Source organism: Dermacentor silvarum, chromosome 3, assembly GCF_013339745.2.
Source record: "Dermacentor silvarum isolate Dsil-2018 chromosome 3, BIME_Dsil_1.4, whole genome shotgun sequence".
Lineage (NCBI taxonomy): Eukaryota > Metazoa > Arthropoda > Arachnida > Ixodida > Ixodidae > Dermacentor > Dermacentor silvarum.
In genome coordinates, this window is record NC_051156.1 from 156,183,549 (window position 1) to 156,206,755 (window position 23,207).

The 23,207-nt window shown below is 45.1% G+C and overlaps 1 protein-coding gene across 1 annotated transcript; it reads right to left on the reverse strand.

The window, feature by feature from the left end:
• Window positions 1-2,084: 2,084 nt before the first annotated feature.
• LOC125944024 (evasin P546-like) lies at window positions 2,085-22,618 on the reverse strand. Its single transcript, XM_049663750.1, has 5 exons — window positions 22,438-22,618; window positions 16,309-16,344; window positions 14,001-14,044; window positions 10,010-10,081; window positions 2,085-2,286 (listed from the first exon to the last, which is right to left on the reverse strand). Exons 1-5 carry the CDS (start codon window positions 22,481-22,483, stop codon window positions 2,140-2,142), a joined length of 345 nt encoding a protein of 114 aa, XP_049519707.1. The 5' UTR covers window positions 22,484-22,618; the 3' UTR covers window positions 2,085-2,139.
• Between the last annotated feature and the right edge of the window lie 589 nt (window positions 22,619-23,207).

Below are 23,207 nucleotides of genomic sequence, written 5' to 3' on the forward strand. Positions count from 1 at the left end.
CATAGGTTGTTACTTAAACTTTCACAGCTTGACAATCACCCTACTATAATTGCATGGATCACCGATTTTCTCTCATCTATAGGATTCACTTTACATCAGCCAACAATTCTAACTCATGTTATGCTGATGTTACGTCTGGAGTTCCACAAGGCAACGTATTTGGAGTTTTACTCTTTCTAATCTATATAATGGTATACCCACTTGCGTGTCATCCAAAATCGGACTTTTGGCAGATGATTGTGTACTTTAGCGATGTGTAACAAGTAAAACTGATAGTGACTTACTACAAACTGACCTGGAAACAATAAGTGCATAGTGTTCTAATTGGTTAATGCCATTAAAAATTCCAAAACTAAAATCTTGTGTTTCACCATTATGCCACGAATTCCAACCACCTATTACATTGCTAACAACGCTGTGGAACTCGCCACAGCTCACAAGTACCTTGGTATCAATCTTCAGTTAAACTTGTCATGGAATAATCTTACCATCGTCTGTTCAAACCGTACTCTCGGACTTCTTAAAGACAACTCAAAAGAAGCCCCAATGCATGGTTAAAAACTAGCGTACACAACGTCACTCCGTCCTAAACTAGAATACGCGTCTGCCATTTGGGATACCGAAGCATCTTATATAAGTATAAATATAAGTTTATTTTCCAGGTTCAGCTGGAGGGTTTTCTGGCAGTAACATCGTAACATCATCAGTAACATCAGTAAAAACTGTGCTGCGCGATTTTTTTTCAAGTTATTCACGTTACACCAGCGTCACCTCGTTAAAGAATAAAGCTGAGTTGGACAACTTAGCACTTCGCCGTAAAATATCTGGCCTATCACGTTTCCATAATACTTATTACCATCCATCACTTCATGATGATTTCTTTCAGTCACCACCAGTTATCTTTCCACGTCGTGACCATCCATATAAAGTCAAACGCATTAAGTGCCAGTCATCCCATTATGCATATTCGTTGTTATCACGCACAATACTTTCTACTTTTATCTGTCGCTTCTTTGCTTCTCTTTCTTCTTTGGCCATTTCTGCCGCTAGCTTCTCTCTCTCTTTCTACAGCTTCTTTTTCGTTATGGCAAACCCACTTCCGTAGTTCAGCTCCGGAAAGACCCATCTTCTCACCGAGGGCAACTAACTTCGCGTATCCATGATGCCGTTCAGAAATCTAGCCGCGTGCAAAAAATGACTGCCTTGATTTCAATTATCGCCGCACACAAGTTAGCGAAACGTGCTGCAACACCCAAATCGTTTATGACGGTATTATAAACGACCCTGAGATCTTTCTCCCTACTGTGAACACCAAATTTGCCCCAGAAAGCTCATGTCGCGGACGCCAGAAATATTGCCACACACCACGTGAACGAAGCGCCCCCGCCGGGCCAAATTCCAAAGCCTACTTATCAGCTGCCGAGAATAACCCCACGAAAGCAAGGACAGTTGTTTAGGGGCCATCTGGTGCGCCAGCGAACGTCGGTTGTGGTCCAAAGACCAAGTCAGAGCTCAGAGTAGTCAAAACACAACAAAATATATTCGTCAAACAAGGCAGTTACATACACACGTGCACAGTTCGGCTAGACACATCACAATACAATGCAGATGCGTATTGGCAAAACACTGGAAAATAATTAAGGACAAGATGTAAGGGTGCAACAGGTACAGTATACAGAATGAATAGGAAAACAAAGTGGCCACTCCTATTCACCCGTGCTGGTCTTAAGCCGGACGACCACGGCGTAGGTCGAGGCAAATCTCAAAGAACGAACTTCTTCCGGAAATGAATACGCTCGAGGAACTCGTCGGATAGCTTTGGATAGGATTTGAGAAGGTGCCCTCCCTCTCTCCTCTTCACCCTCGTGTATCTTGTCAAAGCTTCCCATTGATCACGTCGGCTGTCTGTGGCGTATACTAATGGGAGGTCCCTTCTATATAGTAGGTTGACTCTAAGACCTCCCTCGTTATGTATGTAACGGTGGTAACACTATTATGTGTAACAAACATAACCTAACCGTCTGCAAACCACTGACTAGTCTGCGTTCAAATTCAGCATGGAATACGCATGGAGCTCATCCATATCAGGAGTAATTAAGTAAACGTTTACTGTAAAGCCATTGGGGGTGGGGGGGTCAGTTATTTCGGAGCAGCCATGGTATGGACCGGGTGCTTGTAACACCACGTAGAGTTGCAGTTTACGCAAATGCCTGCATCGCACAAGCCTAGTGGGCAGGAGTAGTTGGTATACGGTGTCATGTTTCGCAGTTCTTCCCTTGTCATACTCTGAAATGAGAAAAAAAAACAAAGAACATTGCGCGTGTAACCATGTTAGCAGCCTTTAATCCTCTAATATGTCATCATGGCCTTATCCTTGAAAAACACTCATATGCCAGACTACACTTTCTTTTTCTGAACTACTTGCAGTGCAGTTGGATTAAAGTAAATGCTTAAAAATTCTGCCCCTCAACCGGTCTATTTCAGCTCAGTGGCAAGGTCCGTGACATGTGTTTATTAATCAACACAGTTTTTTTTAACATTTGGCGCCGCATTCAAAAATCTTCCCCTTTAGTACACTTTTTTAGTTGCGAGTTAGTCTTACCAAGAAGACCGTACGAAAGCAACAGTGCACACTTCATTTAAGAGCTAGGTTTAGCTCGGGCCCAACTCAGATGCTGCCTATTCAAATACATTTTAACACAAATACAAATACTTTTCGGATATTATCCTAGAACGATTTTAATTAGGTTTGATTAATTTGAGAGAGCAAGTTAAATTTTTGGGACTGTAGGAAGCAGACTTTTGATTGAGGGCCTTAATGTGTTTTTTAGGAGAATTGCCAAAATGCGTTATGTTGAAAAATCAAGCAGCACATATTTTGCTACTCCCGAACTATCCACCGAAAAGAGATATCGCTTGTCTGTAAGCTTTAACCGTTCGAACATCTAAAGCGAACAAATTTCCTACAATAATGCACAACATAAGTGAATTTCTTACAATTAATGTTTACAAGTGTTATGCAAAAGTTGTATTACAAATTATTCAGATGATTAACATGGATATACATTGTACCCATTTTAACCACATTAGATTCATTGTTAAATGCAGTTTGCAGAATTGTGGTATCCATAATAATTGCCGCGTAAACCTAATAGTTTCATTTTTAGAAATGTTGCGATTACCAACAATTTTTCAAAAAATCAACAGCCTAAATAAAAATGTGGTTGATCCCTCTTATATAGGAATCGGTATAGAACACGAAAGTGAAACGTGTCTTCACAGAAGTAGTGTAATGTTTATTGCACATTGATATATAATGTCTATTGGTGTTTTGTGGCTAAAGCGCCCTTAGGCGTTGATGCACCCACGCTGACGCCTGGTGGCACGTCTCCTCCATCACGACTACCAACGTCGATGACCATGAGCAACCGTCGTGCATATGGAAGCTGCACTACGCTGCACACGCTAGCACAACGCGAAAGACGAAGCACGTAACTGACACACTAATACAACGCGCAAGACAAAGCACGTAACTGAATCGTCACCGAGTCAAATCAGCGCGTACAGCGCGTCGTAATTGCAGCCTCCGCGATCAACTTCAGAAACATTTTCAGAGCTAATTGCGGAGGCCACGCTCCGCTGTGCTGAGTACGGTGAACGCCACCTAGGTGGCGTTGGTAGTGCTTCTTGATGCCAGCGTCCCTTCGAATGCTGGCATCGAGGCGTCGTAGTGCTGAGACCACCGAAGCGTTCACTGTCGGTGCGCGTTAAGGCCGGAATACATGAAGCGAATAACCGGCGTCCGAGCGAAGAACTTCGTCGGGCGGCGAACGTCCGACGGCCGGCGTCAAGAAATTTGCCGTCCGCAGCCGATCTGCCTGTCCAAACATTTTCGTCGGGTGAACGCCGCCGCCGGAAGCGTCTAGCGCGCAGCGGTGGACGACAGCCAATCAGGAGGCACTAGTTCCGGTCGCAATGCATGCTGGTGTTTCGCGCGCGCGCGCCTTTTCGCGTCGTCTGCAATCGCGTTGGTGTTGCCGTGTCTGCATGTCTCTGCACCGATTGAGTAGTTCCTAGTATGATCTCTCAGGAATCGCGTTGTATTTGTACATCCCATATCCGCTGATCTGCGAGGAAACAGACAAGCAGTGCAAGCTCTCTACAACAACCTTCAACAGAAATCTTCTGATCTCAGAGGCGACATGCTGTCGTCATGCCTATCTCCCGACTTCCCCGATAGATGGCGCTGGCATCGGATATTTCTTTCGCTAGGCTTAGACGCGTTCGAAACGAGAAGCGATCTCGAAAACTACTCAAGGTTATCCATAATACTCTGTCGTCGAAGCGGCCTGAGACTAAGCGAAAGCCGTTTACGCAGTCATTTGCTTCCAACTAAGTGAATTCTACAAGGACAACGCCAAATTCAGTTCGAAGCGGGCGGCCGGGACCGCCGCCAACACGGCGGCCAACGCGCGGCGGCGTTCACCGCATGTATTGCAACACAGCAAACATCCTGCGTCGTGTCGCCGCGTCGTTACTTGACGCGTGAAGTTCGTCGAGAAAGTTCGCTCCATGTATCCCGGGCTTTAGTGTCATAATGCAGTACTTCTCTTTTCTGCTCGTAGGCGGCGGCACCGCCCCGAGCAAGAGCGCGGGTACACGGAGGAGTGTTAGATATATAAGGCGCGTCTGTGTAGCTCTCTGCAAATGCGTTTGTGGCGCAATGGGTTAAACGCTCGGCGATCTATCGTCGCGGACCGAGAGGTCGTGGGTTCGATTCCTAAATTTTGCATGTTTGTGGAACTTTTTCTTCTGGTTTCTTTCTTTGTATTATGTTCTATGACGTATTTCCGTGACGGAAATACGTCAGTGAAGTCTTGGTGGACCCCGGAATAAAACACTTTCGTGTTAAAAATCACCGCCCCTTCCTCTCTGTGAAAATGATCGAACAGCGAGGCTGTCTAGTTACAGCGAGTGTTACGAGTGTTAGATGTGCATGTGTTGCACGTGATGCAAGTGCATAAACACAAGTAAACACAGATCTACAACAGGAAGTTATATTATATTCAAGCGTTGCGAGGCGAAAAGAGGCAGCGACATCCGACGCTACTCGACGAGTGTACAGTTCTGTGGTCGAAACCTGCCTGAGCTGCCGCCAGAGGCATCTGCTGCAGTCACGGACACCGCACGCGTCCGGCGGGAACGCGCGGAAGTGTGGACGGCGTCAGCAGCAGCGCTGTGCGTTGCGCGTTAACCGAAAGGGTGTGCCGCACAGAAACACCTAAACACCTTCTCTTATACCAATTGCCTCTCCTCCTCGCGCCCAGCGCGGCCTCTCATTGGTCACCGCCTCCTCTGAGCGCGCGCCCTCTCATTAGTCGCCTCCTCCCCTAGCGCCATTCCTCCTCTGCTGGTCACGTGACCTGCCCTCTCCCAGCGAGGCTCTCATCCTCTCTTGGGCACGTGATCTGCGTGACGACGACCAGACGGCGAAGGGTCGACTAAGAACAGCTGAGCTGTTAAAAATACGGACTGCCTGTAGTGGACTAAAGATTAACTTGTTCTTCTAAATGCAATAAATCTCGCCAAATGTGGTGCAGTGGTTGGTGGAAAAAAAAACGATTTCTTCATTCCCATGTATTTAGATTTGAGCATCCGAGGTAAACTCGCCCATAAGGAAACCCTGACTGTTCCTATACCCTTACCAAGGACAGACGCTGCGAGGGGTCTTCGTTTACTCGCTCAAACCGAGACAGAAACTTCATGGAGCAGCCCGATTTTTACGAACTGTCGTCTCCACCGGCTGGATCTACACTGAGGCTGCAGATTCCATCGAAATTCCCCCGCCGTGATGCAACATTACTTTGCGGCCTCTGGTTAAGGGTGGCTTTTACGAAAGCGTACTCATTCCTTCTGGGCATGTCCGACACACCAATCTGTGACTCTTGCAACTGTGAGGAGACGGTGAACACGTGTTGTGTTTTTGTCATCTTTATGAGATCGAACGCGACATTCTCCGGAGTGTGTTAAACCGATTAGACAGCAGACCGTTTTCAGAGACAAAGATTCTTGGACCGTGGCCCCACGCGTCGCAGGCTTACAAAGTGACGCGCGGGCATTGTTACAGTTCATGAAGTCGACTGGCCTCAGTGACCGATTGTGAAGTCTTGGCTGCTTTATAGAAGAATACAGGGGAAATTTCGCTTGCGGAGGCTACCTGCGCGCGAGCGCAGTGTGTGTCTTGGTTGGTGGAGAATCTCACCTCCTGAAGTCATGGGTGGCGGCACTTCAAATATTTCTGTCTCTGCTGTTAAGGACGCAATTTGAATATTTCTTCCGGCAGAAGGCTCCTTAGAGGCACGTAACAACTTGCATTGCGTAACCAATATTTGCTATGTGGCCTGGTAAAGGTCCCTTTAATGTGAACTGGAATATCAGCTATACCCGTTTTCTCTCTGATTCACACTGCTCTCTTGCTCTCTCTTAAAGTTAGGCCTAACATTTTTCGTTCCACCAATCTTTGCGCAGTCTTAACTTATTTTCGAGCTTCTTTGTTAGCGTCCAAGTTTCAGCCCATTATGTTAGCACTGGTAGAATGCAATGATTGTGCTCTTTTCTTTTGAACGAGAGTAGTTTCCCAGTCAGGATTTGGATAGGCGTACCTTATGCACTCCAACCCATTTTATTCTGCTGTAAATTTCCTTCTCGTGGTCATGGTGCCCTTGTGGGTAACTGTCTTTGACTGCTGTCTTTATACGGTCATAATTAACGCAAATCTAGTCTCTCAGTTTCCATTTCTCCCTCGTTAATAGCGAGGGTCTTAGAATATGGCAGCCTTTATTCCATTATTTAGCATACGATCGGTTTCTTCGGCATGCGCCTGCGCTCGTAAGTTCATGTGACGCTATCGTGCAAGAAAGCACGTTCCCCATCCCCTCGACATCTTTCAGAGTGGCGGGGGCTAATACAAATAGGGTTAGATCTAGTTAACATAAATATGCAAAATATTTGCCTCATCATAGCCGTCGCCGTAGCACAGTACACTACAACGCGCCCGTAATGTGGAGAATATGGGTTCGCCTTCTAGTGGCGGCAACTTATCTTTTTGTCATCTTTTATTTCACTTTTCATTATTATTTTCTACATTTCAATTTACACCCCATCTAATTTCATTGGCTGCATGTTTTGTTGCCTTTATATGGTCATGATTGTCACGTAAGTAAGAGTATTTAGAAAGCTCATTGTACGTTAAATGGAAACTTGTTCAAAATTACTCACTGTATTCGAAGTCATTTTATACCTCCAATTTTCCGAAGTAATGTTGCAGATGGATCATAATTTTAACCTAACGGCTGTGATTGTCTGCCACCGTATCGAGTTTCCCACAGATAATGGTTTGCTATATTCTTTTTTTTCCCTAAATACTTATTTAGATTATCAGGCCTCTTTAAAGTACCATAATAGTATATTTAATCAAATCTGTTATTAAAATGACACTTGAAATTTATCGTGAAATGACCTTTTATGCTACGCCATGCAACAAAAAGTGTAACGACTATAGCCAACTCCATGGCTTCCGATATTTTCTATACCGTGCTGTTGGTTACATGGACGCCAACTTCAAATCTTCAGCGTGCCTAAAGTGAACCCTAAATCCGCGGTTGTTACAATTCCTCCTATATCTTTCGTTGTTGAGTTCTAAAAAAGTGGACGATGATACATGTGCGACAGAAAGCACGTTTGAACACAGTTTGAAACCATCGAGTGCTATGACAATGGGCTATCTTCTGGCAGTGCCTTGTCATTGGAAGAATTGTTCTTAACTCATGCATGTGATTTCTTCATTTCATTCATTTCAATATCCTAAAGGCTCAGAGAGCATTACATAGGAGGGGGCGGGGGGAAGGGTTATACAGTCATGATGTGCGAGGGAAGTCAAAACATAAAGGGACGTTTGAGAAAAAGGTACATTTATTCTAATAATAGAAAACTGAAGCATACATTAGTTTCCTATATAACCTCCCCACACTTCAACGCACTTTGCCCAACGTTTCACAAGTTTCCTGATTCCGTCGGAAAACAAGTTTTTGGGTTGCACCTGTAACCAATTTTGCACCGCAGTAATGGCCTCTGCATCGATTGCAAGTCTTCTTCCCTTGAGCGCTTTCTTTAATGGTCCAAACATACAAAAATCGCTTGTAGCCAGGTCTGGACTGTATGGCGGGTGTCCCATCAATTCTAATCCCAACTCCTTTATGTTTGGGCCGTCCGTTTGGGAGAATGTGGTCGAGCGTTATCTTGCTGCATGATGACACCTTTTCGCAGTTTTGCACGACGTTTGGATCTGATCCATGAAATATCGATTTCAAGCACATTGATGAGGCTAGGGTTGCTGAGTGCCAGTTCGATCAAGATACATCAGCAATTCTGTCTTAAAGGGCGATATATCATTAAGGGTAACTCTTTGTTCCGGCAGATCATTTCACTCCTTTACTGGCAATACAAACGGGGAGTTCTGATATTTCAACGTTCTTGCGAGAATAGGTTCTACTTTCAGGCGATGATCTCTGCGTGAAGAGATATGATGCGCCAGAAGAATATTCGTTGTTGCAAAAAATGTATTGATGCAATACATCGAGTGAAAAAATGACAAATGAGACATCCTGCGTCGTGTGTCAAGATTATGGAGCTGAAATCTTCGCTTCAACACCGTTGCACTTTGGCAATATGAATGTTTAGATAAAACGAACCTGGCTGCCTTGTTCTGCACAGATTCAAGCTGCCTGGAAAGGTCAACGCTATTTGGATGCCATATTATAGAAGCATATTCTAATGTTGACGTCATCAGCGTTGTGTAGGCATGCAGCTTTTTTTCGGCATTGGCAGCTGACAAACAGTGGTTTAAGAAACCTAATTTTTTAAAATCTTTATTTGTTATGTGCTCTATATGAACGTTCCAAGTTAGATTAGGCGAGAAACGCACACACAGATACTTAAAAGACTGTGTTTTTGCGATTATGCTGTTGGTAATCGATTAGGTATTCGCAGAAGTATTAGTGAGTGCAGAAAACGTCATCAGCTTTGTTTGGTCGATGTTGATCTCCATTTGCCACAATACGCACCACTCATGTAAGCAGGTTATATCAGCCTGTAGGAGTACTACGTCAAGCGGGTGAGTTATACGTCTGTATATCACACAGTCGTCGGCCAGAAGGCGTATGCTAGAAGTTATGTTGTTAGCTATGTCATTTATGTAAATTAAAACGAGAAGCGGCCCTAATACTGACCCCTGTGGCACGTCCGATATTACCACATGCAGCACAGCTAGAAATGTGCTCTCTAATCTTGCCTTGTTGAATTCGACTGCACATGAATTCTCCGATCCAAAACGGGGCATCATCGTCGAGTTGCAGTTTACGAAACTTCTTATTTAATCTTCTGTGGGGCACCCGATCAAAAGCTTTTGATAAATCTACAAATATATAGCAGCAACGAAGTGCAAAGCATGCAAGGAGTCGGAAGAACCATTAAATATAGCTTGGCGCCGACAAGCCGAACCGCTAAATTGGTACATTTTCTGGGGCGCAAAGAGACAACAGTTGCTGAGCAGTGAACTGTGGCGTTCAAGCAAAATAACTCTGGAGCATTTCTTGCGATAATTCGTTCTTTTCTATGACTGGGGTTGCCAGGTAGTTCTTGCGTAGTTATCAATTACATGGAATAAGGCTAGCTTTATTCACAATAAAATCTGAAAGCCGGGGCCGTATCGGCAAAAATGATAGCTTTAGTTTCTTGGAATGTTTTCAGCAGCGTAATAGGATCGATTAGGCGAAAGGAGCATTCATAAGAAATTGCGTCAAAATAAAATTTGTTTCGTGGCACAGACCAGAGGATCTCATTACTGTTGACAGTTGCAAATTGTATTCACTTTCTGCCTAACGAAGTGCGCAAGAGTCAAAGTATTATTCCTGCATTGAAGAAATTTATGAAGAAGTCTCAGCTTACTTACAATGCATAAGGTGCCATTTTTCAAAAGTTTCGGTCCTTCCTCCATGCAGGATGCGTTGCAGCCAACAGGGATCTGAGGGAACAACACCGTTCATTTATGGCAGAAAAAGTTTGCTACTGCGTATGACAGAACATGTACGGGAAAAAAAATACAGGTTCGAATAGGCTATCCAGACAGCGAGTACTGTGACAGAGGGTTAAATGCGCTTAATTCTTCTGGCAGTTTCCTTAGGAGCACTTTCTAAATTTGTACTCTCGCGTAGCGTTTCGCCTTAAGAGCGGGCAAGTGCTTTCTAATATAAATACATTACTAGTGCTAATAAATATCAAAGTAGCGTAACGAAAATTCAAGGGAAAAGATGTATAAGATCAGAGTTGAAAGGTGTGCCAGTCATCTCGACAGAGCTCAGCGTGTTCGAACTAGTACGCGAACACGGAGGAAGAACAGAGTACACACAGCACCTACTTAGAAAAGCTACCGCTTTCACAGTGTCCAATTCTTCGTCTGTGTTATGTATACTGAATCATATACTGCTTTATAAAACCAAATTTCTGTTTTTCAATAAGCACCAAATAACCTGGAAGTAGAAGGCATATGTACGCAATATTTCCCTCGCGTCTTAGCCCAACGTTTGTCGCCTTTGCAACAAAGAACTGAAATGCATGAGTCGCATACTTTCTTGATGCACACTGCATATATTGCATTCACCACGTGGCTCTGTATCTGTGTACATATTGCATCAGTCTACAAAAACATTTAATTATGAGTCAGCGCCCATTTTTTCTGAGTCTATTATCCTCCGTTCCGTTCGAACCGTTTAATTTCGACGATGTATGTCTACACACGTACCGAGAGCCGTGCAGATGGCGGATACGAAATAGATTCGTGGTTGCGATCACACAGGATGTGGGCTACGGCCTAAGTGCCAAGCTTTCATGTTCTCCTGGACAAGCCTTAATTACTTTGGTCGTTCTAAAGCTTCCTTGAAACAACACATTGGCGTCGAAACGACATCTATTCTCTGCTATTGAGAATAATCTCCGTGTGACTGCTGGTGCCCAAACCATTCGCGTCATTTAAGTTGCCATTGGCTTTGAATGCGATACGTACTCTAGCGCCAGAGGACGTGTCACAGTTTGTACTGCAGTCTCATATCCCTCTAAAACACAGTATGCGGTAGCACGCAGTGTAAGACAAATAGAAAATTTTCATCACTTCAATTATTGCATGACCTCCAGAAATGCCTCAACTTGTCTGCACATTTTATGTTCATGTCGAAAGGGCCTATCCAAACAGCTTCTTAATAGTTGCCAAACGGTCGTCCGGTAATATTGACTGTATACTTCACCTTGCATAAACTATCACATTGGCTCTTAGCTTGTCGTAATTCATCTATAACAATGTTTCAAGTACCAGCAAGTCGTCATGGACTTTTGAAGGGGCCCTGAACCACTTTTTGTAGAAGTGGGGAAATTGACTTGAAGTTAAAATGGGCTATTTCAGAAGTACTTTGCTTAAACAAGTACTTCAATGGCTTCAGCAGTAGCTGAGTTATCGGCAATCATACACACCCTTTGCGGTGCTTCAGCTCTTTCTTCAATGCCTTTCACTGCGAAGGCTGCGAAGGCGTGGGGCGTGCTCACAACGATCCGCCTACTGAATGTTGCCTTGGCCTGCAGTTCAAGTTTGGTTTTGGATGTTAACGTAGACGTCAGTACTTGTGATTTTGGCGCCTACGACGTGCTAAGCCTAAGCCAAGCGCGGTTGTCCTCGGCGATCCGCAGTGCGCTTCGCCAGTGAACTCGTCGCGGCATCCCGCTCCGGTCACGTTATCTAAGATACGTAGCAGACCGCCGCTACATGCAACTGTAGTACGTATGCCTAGCGCTCACTCCTGGCCACTGCAGGAATGGCCAGGAGTGAGCGCGCGCTGTCAGATGTGAGTGTGGTCTGACCTTAAGTTTCCCGTGGCTCGAGTCTAGCTGGGCGTTCAGAACTAGACGAAATTAACGGGACCCGACGGCTTCGACACCGATAAGCCGCATGGCCAAAGTTTAATTCTTACACGGGCGGCCGCGGCCGAGCGGGAGCAGACGATAGTCGACTTCATCCAGAAGCACATAGTTATTATCTAAATTCGAAAGCAGATTTTCGCTTACTTCAGGCTGTTCATAAATCTGCATCAATAAATATACATAGTAACCGCAGGAATTTCTTACACGGGCGGCCGCGGCCGAGCGGGAGCAGACGATAGTCGACTTTATCCAGAAGTACATAGTTATTATCGAAATTCGAAAGCATATTTTCGCTTACTTCAGAGTTTTTATTAAACTGCATCAATAAATATATATATTAACCGTAGGACGAAGCTCACTGATCCAAACACCCTTCTTTATTGATGTCAGCTTTTGGCCATTAACAGCCGCGTTGTCTAGACGCTTTATTACGAAATGAAGAGTCCAAAAATACTGAGGAGCAGGCTTCTGTTGAAAAGAGAGTGTTACAGCGAAAGTTGACTTCGCGCTCCGCTTTTGAGTTCCACGCGTTGGGCACGACTGCAAAATGTAGCTGAGCTGTTCACAACAGCGTATGCTATCCGCGTACCTTGTGTTTTCACCAGCTTGAGGGGTGGTTCAGGGCCCCTTTAGGAGACAGGAGCTAAAGAGCGATGGAGAAAGAAGTCATCGAGTGGCACTGAAGATTGTCCATCACTGAAAAGCTAGAGATCATGTTATACCTCTTAGTAGATGGTATTTCCACGCAGTTGGTGAGACTAATCATTTTATCTCATGCTCTGCCCCTCCCCATGAACACAAAACGTCGTGCTTAAGCGCTCACGAATGACGCCCAATTGAAACAACACGTCTAATACCGACAGGGTTCTCGTCACACCAGAATATTTTGTCAATAATAGGACGTGAATAATGCCTCCTCTCCTTGAAGGGTGACGTACTACGTAATGCTCGCGGCTGAAAGAATAGTTGACAACCATCACCTTTGCTCTGAGTGGCGCTGGCGAACACCCCTAGGCCTAATTTTTCGCAGTTGCGCAAATATTCAAGATTGTTGATGAGCGGATGGTGCAGTAGTAGCTTATTTGGTTAAGTACAGTGCGCGTATTGGAGATCCAGTGGGCTCATTGTCAACCTGTTTACACACTTTCGATTCCCTAAGGGTGTAAATCGGTTCAAGCCTCACACCTTAAAGGCTGTAAGGGTGTGAGATATAGACAGAAAACACCGTCAAAGGTGCCAATCGGTTTACAGTCTTTGGTTGCCACTTGCGGCAAGCTGTTGTTTCTTCAAATTTTATTTCCTTAGACCTTATTATTTGTACATTTCAATTAAGCATAAGAATTAATGTCCAATTATGCCTTCTCTGGTAAGATTACCTGTCTTTTTATATTGTTTGCTCGGCGAGTGACACAATACACCAAGTCTCGGGTATAGGTAAAGAAATAAACCTTTGAAACAAAATACGTTGCTACATCGTACATGTGCGCTATCTGGGGTCTAGTTGATGGAACCACCGTAATGCTAATTAAACCCCAAACACACTATCACTGCGTTTCTCCCCACATTGTGGCTCGTATTCCGGAACGGTTTGTGCTCTTTGTGCCTAAAAAACAATAAGGAGCTGTCATCGAAAATCACTTGCTTTGCAAAAGCTAGGCAGTTTAAATGGCAATCACCCCGCCTCTTCTTTGCTTTCTTGGGTAGAAGGAGCAGGGAGGGAGTGCGGAGACAAATATTTGAAGGAAAACCTGCTTTTATGATGACTCTGATGACTGCAACGGGCGAATTTTTCTATTGAACGGAAATGCCGAGAACGAATCTTACCACACTTCGTGGGAAATTATCTGTTTCTGACACAATTTCGAAGTAAACAAGTTGCGAATCTTTTCGTTCCAGGTAATTTTCAGTATTTTACGTTATTGGCTTTCCCAATTTTAAGGAAAGACTTCTCAGAAAAAAAGTCAGTATGTACGTACCTTGCCCCAAGCAGTGGTCACGGCGTCAACCAAGCAAAGGTCCTCTAAACATGAAAAGAAAGTAGACCATATGAGAAATCTACCCACATAACAAAGAAACTATCTATGTGGTTCCATTCTCTAAATTCACTTTGGGAGCGCCAGCCCCACAATGCCCCAATTATTCGCAGAAATGATACACGCGTTACTATTTGCTATTTCACTAGAAACACAAACGAGCACATTTACACTTTTCTTAACCTGGACACACCACAGTGACATGGTTTGTAAAGCGTGTGAACAATGTAGCCATCAAAATCAGATAAAAATCAGCATAATAAAGTGCAAGCATAAAAGTGATATCGTAAAAAAATTGCCGCTATAATTTACAACACAGAACAAACCTTCTGCGTTAGGAGCGGTAAACACAATGGCGCTATGGGGCGAATAATTCCCCCCCCCCCCAAAAAAAAAAACGCTTAACCGTGCACTCGGCCGCGCAACGCTAGAAACAGCGAAGGTGGGCGATCGTAGCCCAGCATTTTCTGGAAGTGCGCGCTTATCTTATTACTCATGATGATGATAATTTCTTTTCGCGCATCTGCTTTTGGTTATCTGCGTGCTTCAGGAGCAGCTCATAAGAAACATTGTCGTGGTTGAGTGCACAGTGTGGAAACACAGTGAGTGCTATAGCATATTTTGGCCGCAATGATTTTGGCCGTCGCTTGCGACGGATGACCATCGCAAGCGAAAGACATAACCCTTCCAATGTGCAGAAGCATCAGCCACAATCGACATGCTACGTAGGGCGTTTATGGAAGCCCGCAAAAATTATTTACGAGGTATAAAAAAACAGTCCTCTGAATTATACAAAACAACAGACGTCTGATTCGCCCATCTATTATTTTTGTTTATTGCGATAGGAATTATGTAGACACTCAAGGCGAATTTCCGTCATCGTCGCCACCGTTGGCGTCAGCGTTGCCTTGATGTCCTCGATAAAGTCGAAGCGCGATAACACCGCGGCCGCGCGCTGTACGTAGGCTCGAGCGAAAGCGTGCGAGGGTGAGCGGAGAAGACAGGCGGCTCGATCTCGCGCGCGCAGGGAAGGAAGGCGGGGAGGAAGCGCGCCGTATTCCATTGCGCGCAAGGCAGCAGGAGAAGGGGGGCCTCTAAGCCGGCTTCGGCTGGGCCTGGCGCAGCTGAGTGCGGCTGCGCAGGCCCTAACTTAAAAGCCATTTTGATTGGTTACCCAGTCTAGTAGGGCCCGTATTCACAAGCGGAACTTAAGTAGGGCGTCAATAAGTGCGCGAGAAGTACAAGTGTTAGGAAAGATTTAAAAAAGAGCACGATTTAAAAAAAGAGGAACGGCGTTACGCGAAGCAAGCCTAGTGCGTATTGTTTCCAGTGCAGTGGAGTAGCCGCCAGTAATCTTTTAGTTTGTGAGATTTAACTAGCTAATTGTAATTAATTATCCAACTCGAGAAGCACTGCCCAAATTGTCAAAGTGTCAATGAGAAAGTTGTAGAGCAACATGAAGAACTCCCGATACAGCTTTCTGTTGCTCAATACGTGCTACATAAATAAAAGTGTTTTCCCAAGAGTGAAAGAAGCCCGCGAATACACGCAAAGCGCCTCGAGCGACCAGTCGCGCGGCAATTCTGCGTGTATTCGCGGGCTCCTTTCACACTCGGAAAAACACATTTATCTAGCACTATTGAGCCGTTCATCGTTTTTAAATCGTGCTGCGTGATAGCTGGGACACCCTGTATAGTGTAACTAAAAGGCCTTCCAATAAAGTTGTTAGTAGCGTCTGTGACGTGTTCTTTAGGTCTATTCCCTTTGGTTGTGCCCTTGCACTACATCATGTCAATAAGTAAGCACCAACTAGCGCAACAACATGTCTTTCTGCGTGTTCTGCATATCATTAAGTCAAAGCATGTCAAGCTCAGGCATAATCACAAAAAAAAAAACACTCTCAAAACATTCCCTGTAGGGGTACCTGCCTTATGGCAGTCATGACCGAGAGATGACCTCAATCGTTGCTGTCCAGAATGTTTTGTATGTGTAATTGTGTATTTATTGCGGTAGTATGTGTTTTACAGTGTTTCACTTACATTATATTGCCAAAGTGATTAATGTTCAGGCAGCAAGGACATCGCATAGCCAAGCTGATGACGACGGCGGGTGATGCACAGGTTACTTGAGAAAAAGTATATTTGCGTCTTATTGGTTTTTTTTATAGCGCGTTCCTATGATTAAAACAAAGATCTGTTTCCGCATTTGTACACACCTCATATTTCTTCTAATTATTAAGGAAATTACTCACCGTACACATATGTATCCTCACTTCCAGCTGTCATTACTGCAATAAGAGTAAGTAATAAATTAGGTAATTAAAATTAGCTGCGGTGGAGTGAAGAAGCAACAAGAACAGCAAGAAAAAATAAATGATATCTAATAAATCCTGTAGAGGTTTGCCTGGCGTCTAGCCAGATAATCGTTCTGTTTTTTTCCTGCACCTGCGATTACGTCAGCGCTATCCATTAAGCATCTTAAGAAGCTGTAGATTAGAAAAAAAATACTAATGAACATAATGTAGAGGCGGCCAAATATTTTAGTTACCTTTGAGGGTAATTCATACCCATCTGTAGTAGATAAAAACAGCAAATACTTTCCCGGTGTGATTCAGTAATCATCTCTAGAAATAAATGTTGCTGAGTTGAAAAGTAGTAATAGTGCATTTTCTATGTATCCGGCTGTCATGATTCGGTTCGTGGAGCAGGCTTATTGGCTAGAGTGAGGCACGCCTTTGTGGATGCCAAGGAAGAAAGGGTGACAAGCATGGCCCAAAGCATAAAGGTCAAATACAAGGGCACAAAGTTTTGGGCATACGAGGACAATAGCGTTCGTGGCTTGTGTGCCGTACTTGTCGCCGTTTCGTCCTTGCTATCCTCAAAGGCGTTCCTGACTCCAACCAATAAGCCTGCTCCCCGAACTGAATAGCAATGGCGCCAGCGACAGAGATTTTCTATCTCGTTTATTAAAAATGCCGGAGCAATGCAATAAGACATGGTAGCTGAGGGCTGCGCCGAGGACAGAAATGGAAATCGGGACACTCATCATGGCCGGCGAAAAACTTTGTTTGAAAGGCGCAGATCTTAAAGAACGGGTAGATGTAAAACTCACCGATGGTTATGATACTCTCTAATGCGAAATTTGAGCGCATCTCGATACGTGTTTTCATTACACGATATATTGGCTGACGTAGACGAACCGTCTCGTGCGTGGCGTTGCAAAGGGAGCAAAGTGTGGCGCGACTGCCTCGCTAATGGGCAGATCGCGAGAGGCAGCGCGGGGTTGACGCGTGGGCGCAATTCACAGCAGACGCCGCAGAGGAACTTCCGCTGATGCAATGCTTTGTTTCCATACGCACGACACACGCTACTCTTGCGCCATCTCGCAGCCACAGTGACTGCAAAGCCTGTTTTAAGCAGTACTGCGCTCTTCTCACATTTTCGCCATACCCTCCCGCCTCATGGTTCCGCTGCACACTCCTCCTCAACCTTCCTCCTCGCGCTCCCTTAGTTACCGCCGTCTTTTATCTGCCACTGCGCTCCGTGTTCGCTTTCATCCTCCGATGCTCTCGTTCACTCGGTTACTAGTGACAACGCCGACGCTCGCCGCAGAACGGGCGCCTAAGAGCTGCGCTCTAAGAGTAAACAAATCGCGTCAAGACGGAGCGCAAGCACGTAGCAGGGAATCAGCGAAGAATGTGTGGATCAAGCATACTACAGAAGAAGGGATAACGTTCGACGGCAGACGGAGCTGAGAAGCGGAGCAAGGAAGACGCGTTCGCTTTGGTGGGACGTCAATCTTCGGGAGGGCAACAGTTGTCAGAGGGACCCCGTCGAGCGCCAAGGCCCGAGGGGACCTCTAAACGACATGTCTTCCGCTGCTGTCGGCCAGCAGACGCACAGGAGTCTCCGAGAGCCCGCCTGACTCCTCCTCGAGTCCAGGCCTCGAGTGACGCTGCCACGTGGGCTTCGTAGAACGGCAAACCATAGAGAAAGAAATTCAGCAAGAACGGACACTCCACGAAAACTGGCAACAGGAAATACGTCACCATAGTAGTGACACCAGTCGTTAGGTGACGCGAGCATCGCAAAAAAAAGTGAAATGAAGGTATTAGAAAATGTTTTATTTGTATTCTTTCCCGCTAAATCTAAAAAAAAATGTTTTGCACGTAAGTGAAGTTATTCTTTGCGACGTATTTTTCTGGCGTTACCTAGCCACAAGCCAATGACACGCCAGACACGCCAGAAGCATGCGCCATGCGCCAGACACGCCACCGAATCAAACGAGAACGGCTGCGTATGTGAGCGTTCGCCTGTTCGTCGTCCCGTTTGTTTTCTTTTATTGCGATAGCAATTATATGGACACTCAAAAGCAGATTTCTGCCGTCGCCGTCGCCGTGAGGTTCCGTATGACGTCAATGGAGATGAAATCGTCGCCGCGCGCCGAACGCTGTATGTACGAGTGAAAGGGCGCGAGGGACGCGCGCTTTCACGGGGAGTGAACGCACGGCGGAGAACAAACGCGCGTTCTGCTCTGTGCTCCCTTAAGGGCTGCAGAAGTAGGCGTCTCTTTCCTCCTCTACAATCACCATATATGTAGAGCAAACGTGCCTTCTTCCGACGCACGAAAGGCCGTGGGGGGGGAAGGGGAGGGAAGGGAGGCGACGTTTAGCTGCGGCACCAAGTGCCTATTTATATCAGAGGCTCTGGCAACAGTCACCAACGCCGCACGCATTTTGAGCGAACGCGGGCAAAACGCCGATGGCGTCGACAACAGTTCTGCGTGTTGCCGGTGCTGCTGCATGTCCAAGTTTATACAGCTGATAAAGCTGCTATCATTACTCCGTATAGCTCTCTTCAAATTTGCTATCGCAATTGATGCTTCACCTTTCAGGTGAAACTGCGACAACTTTCTATGTTTATCTGCTTTCTCGGGTTCTCGGCGTATTTTTGTGTTCCTGCTGCACCTCGACATAGCAATCGTGTGCTATTGGACCCCGGCAAGGTTAGAATCTTTTTGACAGTCAGCGCTGCATTTCAAGCAATATATAGACTCAGGGCACGGCACCGGGCTTTCTGATACAGTGAAAAACAGCTCAGCCATTGTGGCGACTTAGTTTGACGTGTACTGAATCTAACTTGGAAATGTTTGCGACGCTTTCTATGGAGCCCTCAGATTATTGTAACTTAATTCGGTATTATTAGGGTGTTTTGGGGCAAACTGTCGCACAGGGCGTTGTGACAGAATTGGCGAGACAGCTGGGCCCTTGTGGTTCCGTGAGTTTGGCGTGGGCTGAATCTTACTTGGACATCTTTGTGCCGTTTCCTATGGGCCCCAACATTATTGTGCCTGATTACGGTTCCTTGTGGAGTATGTTTGGGGAAATTTTTGGGCACGCTTGCAGCACAGGGCATTGTAACGCAGTTAGCGAAAGACAGGTCGGGCGTTGTGGCGCAGTTAGTTTAACGTTGCTTAGTTTCGCGTTGACTGCATCTTACGGGGCCAAGTTTGTGATGCTTCCTATGACCCCCTCCCCCCGAAAAAAGTAACATATACCTTCTTTCGGTACTCACGCTTAACGAAAACGCGACGAGCGATTGCCAAGAGGTTTAAAACGGGAATGTGCTGCTTGAGCTGGCAAAAGGCGCAAAAGATGAGGTCGAGGAGTTCAAAAACAAGGAACTTGTAACTCGAAATTTCGGTTTCTGAACGACTGAAACGCAGTTTGCACACACGCATTTGTCGTTAATGGGAGTAGAAGGCATTCTGCGTGCGTCTAGCATGGTTTGGCTGAGAGCCTGTGTTGTGGCCACCTATGTGTACGAGGTGTACCATCATATCAGCTGAGCCAAGTTGTGTCCAAAATACACAGTCGTCCGTGTATCTGTGTTCTTAAAGTGCTGGAAATAAGGTCCGAGAGTGGGGAATAGCTTGGTAATTAGAGGTTTTCGTCATATTTTATGTATGGCAATATTTGGAATGTGTCGGGTGTTTTCTACGGGATCTCTGTAAAAGAGATTTACCTTTGTTCGTTATGACACCCTTTCACCACTTTCACGCGTTTCGCATCTACACGCACTTTTCCTGTAATATCTAAATATCAAAAAGACTGGTACAGCTCCTATCTGGTCCTAGGTACGGGTACCGCTGCTCATCTAGCTCCACAGCATTCGATGAATGCATCAAATGTCCGGAACGAGACTTTTTAGAGCAAAATAAACATTTCTTCATTGCAGAAGGAGTCTTGCGTCTACTATATGAAATCGCACGTTGCATGTTCGATGGAGGCTTGTAAAGACTGCCCGCAATCATATTTCTTTTACAAATATAAAAAAAAAGATTCCGTGGCTAGACTGTGCGTGGTTGAAAAGTAGAAGCAAAAACAAATGTCACGCTGATCTGTGCAGCAGGCGTAACACGTATTACCCAGCATTCAAACTCTGCGCGCCCAAAACCTAAACCGGAAGTACGGTTCAGGTGTTCACATCAGCCGCTTGGTGCGCTATAGTCAATTCGGTCGCAGAGTTCTATGGGCGTGTCCGCTCTTGACAAATATGTTCCTCTATGGTCAAACTGTGAGCTCGCAGCACGAGCGCTTTGTAGAGACGCTTATCTACTGTCTTCTTATACGCAGTGTTTGTGTGCTTTTAACTGTCATTTCTGTATTTCGATGTTTGTTTATGTACCGTGATTGTTGCTATTCCCTTCTTGCTGCCCTCCCAGAGGCATCTCTCACTCTGACAATTAAACCTGCGCCCCGAACCAAATCGTAACACCGGCATTTATTCTTGCTGACCGTAACGGATGCCAAATGATAGGCATTAGTATTTTTGCGATATTCCTTAGAAGAAAAGTGTCCATTGAAAGAGAAGATAAATAGAAGAAGGCCAGCAGAAATTGTCCTGGAGACGGCATCCTCATCTCCGCCTTCTTGCGTCTGGCGTAGGGCTACCGACAAAGTCGTTTCATCTTCGCCGGGATCTTCAGAGGTGATATGTCGGTTGAGTAAACGATTATGTTTAGCTGCTCAACATCGGCTTCCTCATGACCAAAAATTTTGTCAGGCTCAGATGCATCCGGAGATTGTACGGCGACCTCCTTGAAGAGGCTGAAGGAGTTATGACACAAAACATCGGTTTGTCGGATGGAAATAGCTTCTTCTGGCATATGCTTCATTACCAAAGCGACATCCAAAGCTTTCACACTCCAGAATGTTCCGCTTATAGGTAATCTTGTTTTGTATGTTCAGATAATAAGCGCAAAATGCTCACTTGGAGCTGTACCACTCATTCATCGATCTCAGGGGAGTACAAGATGCATACGTACCAGCGCATAGGTTGCTCAGTAGAGCACTTCTGGGTAATCTACGAGGAACGGGTGTGAAAGCCGCTATCTGCTGTGACTTCTACCTTTCTGAAGTATACAGTGCTATTTTTTTTGTATACTTCCTTTCCTAGAGCGGCGACAAGCGCGGTGGGGCTGCGCCTCGTCTTCACCTCGTCTGCATAATCAGATTGCGGCCATGCCATGCGTAGCGATCCTGTATGGGAACCACTCCGGTCTCCTCCTTTTATGTGGCGAACTTAGGTTCGCACACGCGCACGGTCTTGAAAGTGAGCCCTGCGAAGCGTGCAACAGAGCATCTAAGTGTGCTGCGTAGCTGGGGCCCATGTTATAGTATTTTTGCGTAAGCATTTTTTGGCGAGTATCCCAGCAAAATCTGTCCGTCCCGTGACGCCTTATACCTGAGAAATAAATGCATAATTGGGCAAAGTAGCAGATGCAATCGTTAAAATAGCGCAATAATAGATGATTGGTAGTGTTAGAAAGAAAAAAAGTGCTTCTGACAGGGAATATTGCAGGGTCCATCTTATGCAATTTTTTTTCAATGATTCCACTAAAGGAGTGAAGGAGCTTGTAAAAAAGGTCCAAGCTTGCCTGGCTGTCGCTGATGTATGTATATGTTTCTCCGTCACCAAAGCAAGTAGAAAAGACAAAACTTGTCTGTATTCATCGGACAACAAATTCTGCATACTCTAAATACGGAGGAGTGGCCAATATGGGGACATATAGAAAGAAGGGGCTGCAATCACTGACTGAATATAGACACACAGGGTTCTGTTTTTGGCATCCTAGGATGCCGAGGAAAATAAACCGGCAGTACGGGTGATCGCAGGTACGTTTCTATTGCTGACTACTTAGCAACTGGAGCGATGTTGGCTTAGAGTAAGTCAAAATCTCGGGATAAGATAGTGTTGGCGACTATAATTACTGGTAAGTGTTTTGTAAGCTAACCAAATTCAGTCTCCTCAAAAATCACTGCAGGAAAGAAAATTTTCGCCTGGATGCTGAGAAAAAATATGGTTCCAAATACACTCACCAAGCACGACACAAATGCAAAAGGCAGTCAGCGTTGATGGTCTCATATTGCTTCTACCTGTGATGCTTCACAGCAAGGAATAGGAATGTGCACAAATTTCAGAGTTTATAAACGCTGTAGTATCTCTTCAACCAAAAGTTTAAAGGCAGTGTTTCCTTTTTTAATATTCGCTGACTTCAACGTTCCTGTTTCATTGACGTATCCGTCTTACTTATCATAATAGGAGTAGGCAAAGAATTCACAGGCCTATTCCGTCATTATATTAAATACCATGGCAAATAACAGCAACGAACGTCATAAGGAATATTTTTCTTAAAACTCTCGCCATTCCCGAAAGGGAAGCTGATGCATGCTAAGAAGGCCCCAAGCACGTAATACGATGATAAATATTTTATTTTTCTGCTGTTAACCATAAGCCAAGAGTTCGCAGACAAACGTCGGAAAGCGGTTTTGTATGTCGGATTCCATGGAGTCATTATATATATGAACCTTTATTGGCTATTTTGTCTATTAGTTGGCATCTCCTGTCCAAACCATTGCATTATTCAGGCTCGATGTCACTACTGAATTTTTTTTAAAATGTCGCACTTTGTCGCACGAATTATTTGCCAAGTGGTGAGTTAAATCCTGTAAAAACATTGCAGTGCGTAGAATTGTGTTTACTTTAGGCTTATGCTTTAAACGTCATACAACGATTGTTTATGAAGTGCCTAAAGCTACGTCGGACGCACTCAGGTAGAATCCAATTTGTCGCCTTAGCAATGCGGCCG

What these genes read in the sequence shown, in the direction of transcription:
- LOC125944024 (XM_049663750.1), bottom strand. Translation starts at nt 22,483, where the DNA reads ATGAGACCATCAACGCTGACTGCCTTTTGCATTTGTGTCGTGCTTG. An exon ending in TTGCATTTGTGTCGTGCTTG is followed by an intron (nt 16,345 to 22,437) that starts GTGAGTGTATTT and finishes CTCTTATTGCAG; the next exon opens with TAATGACAGCTGGAAGTGAG. An exon ending in TGACCACTGCTTGGGGCAAG is followed by an intron (nt 10,082 to 14,000) that starts GTACGTACATAC and finishes TTGTTCCCTCAG; the next exon opens with ATCCCTGTTGGCTGCAACGC.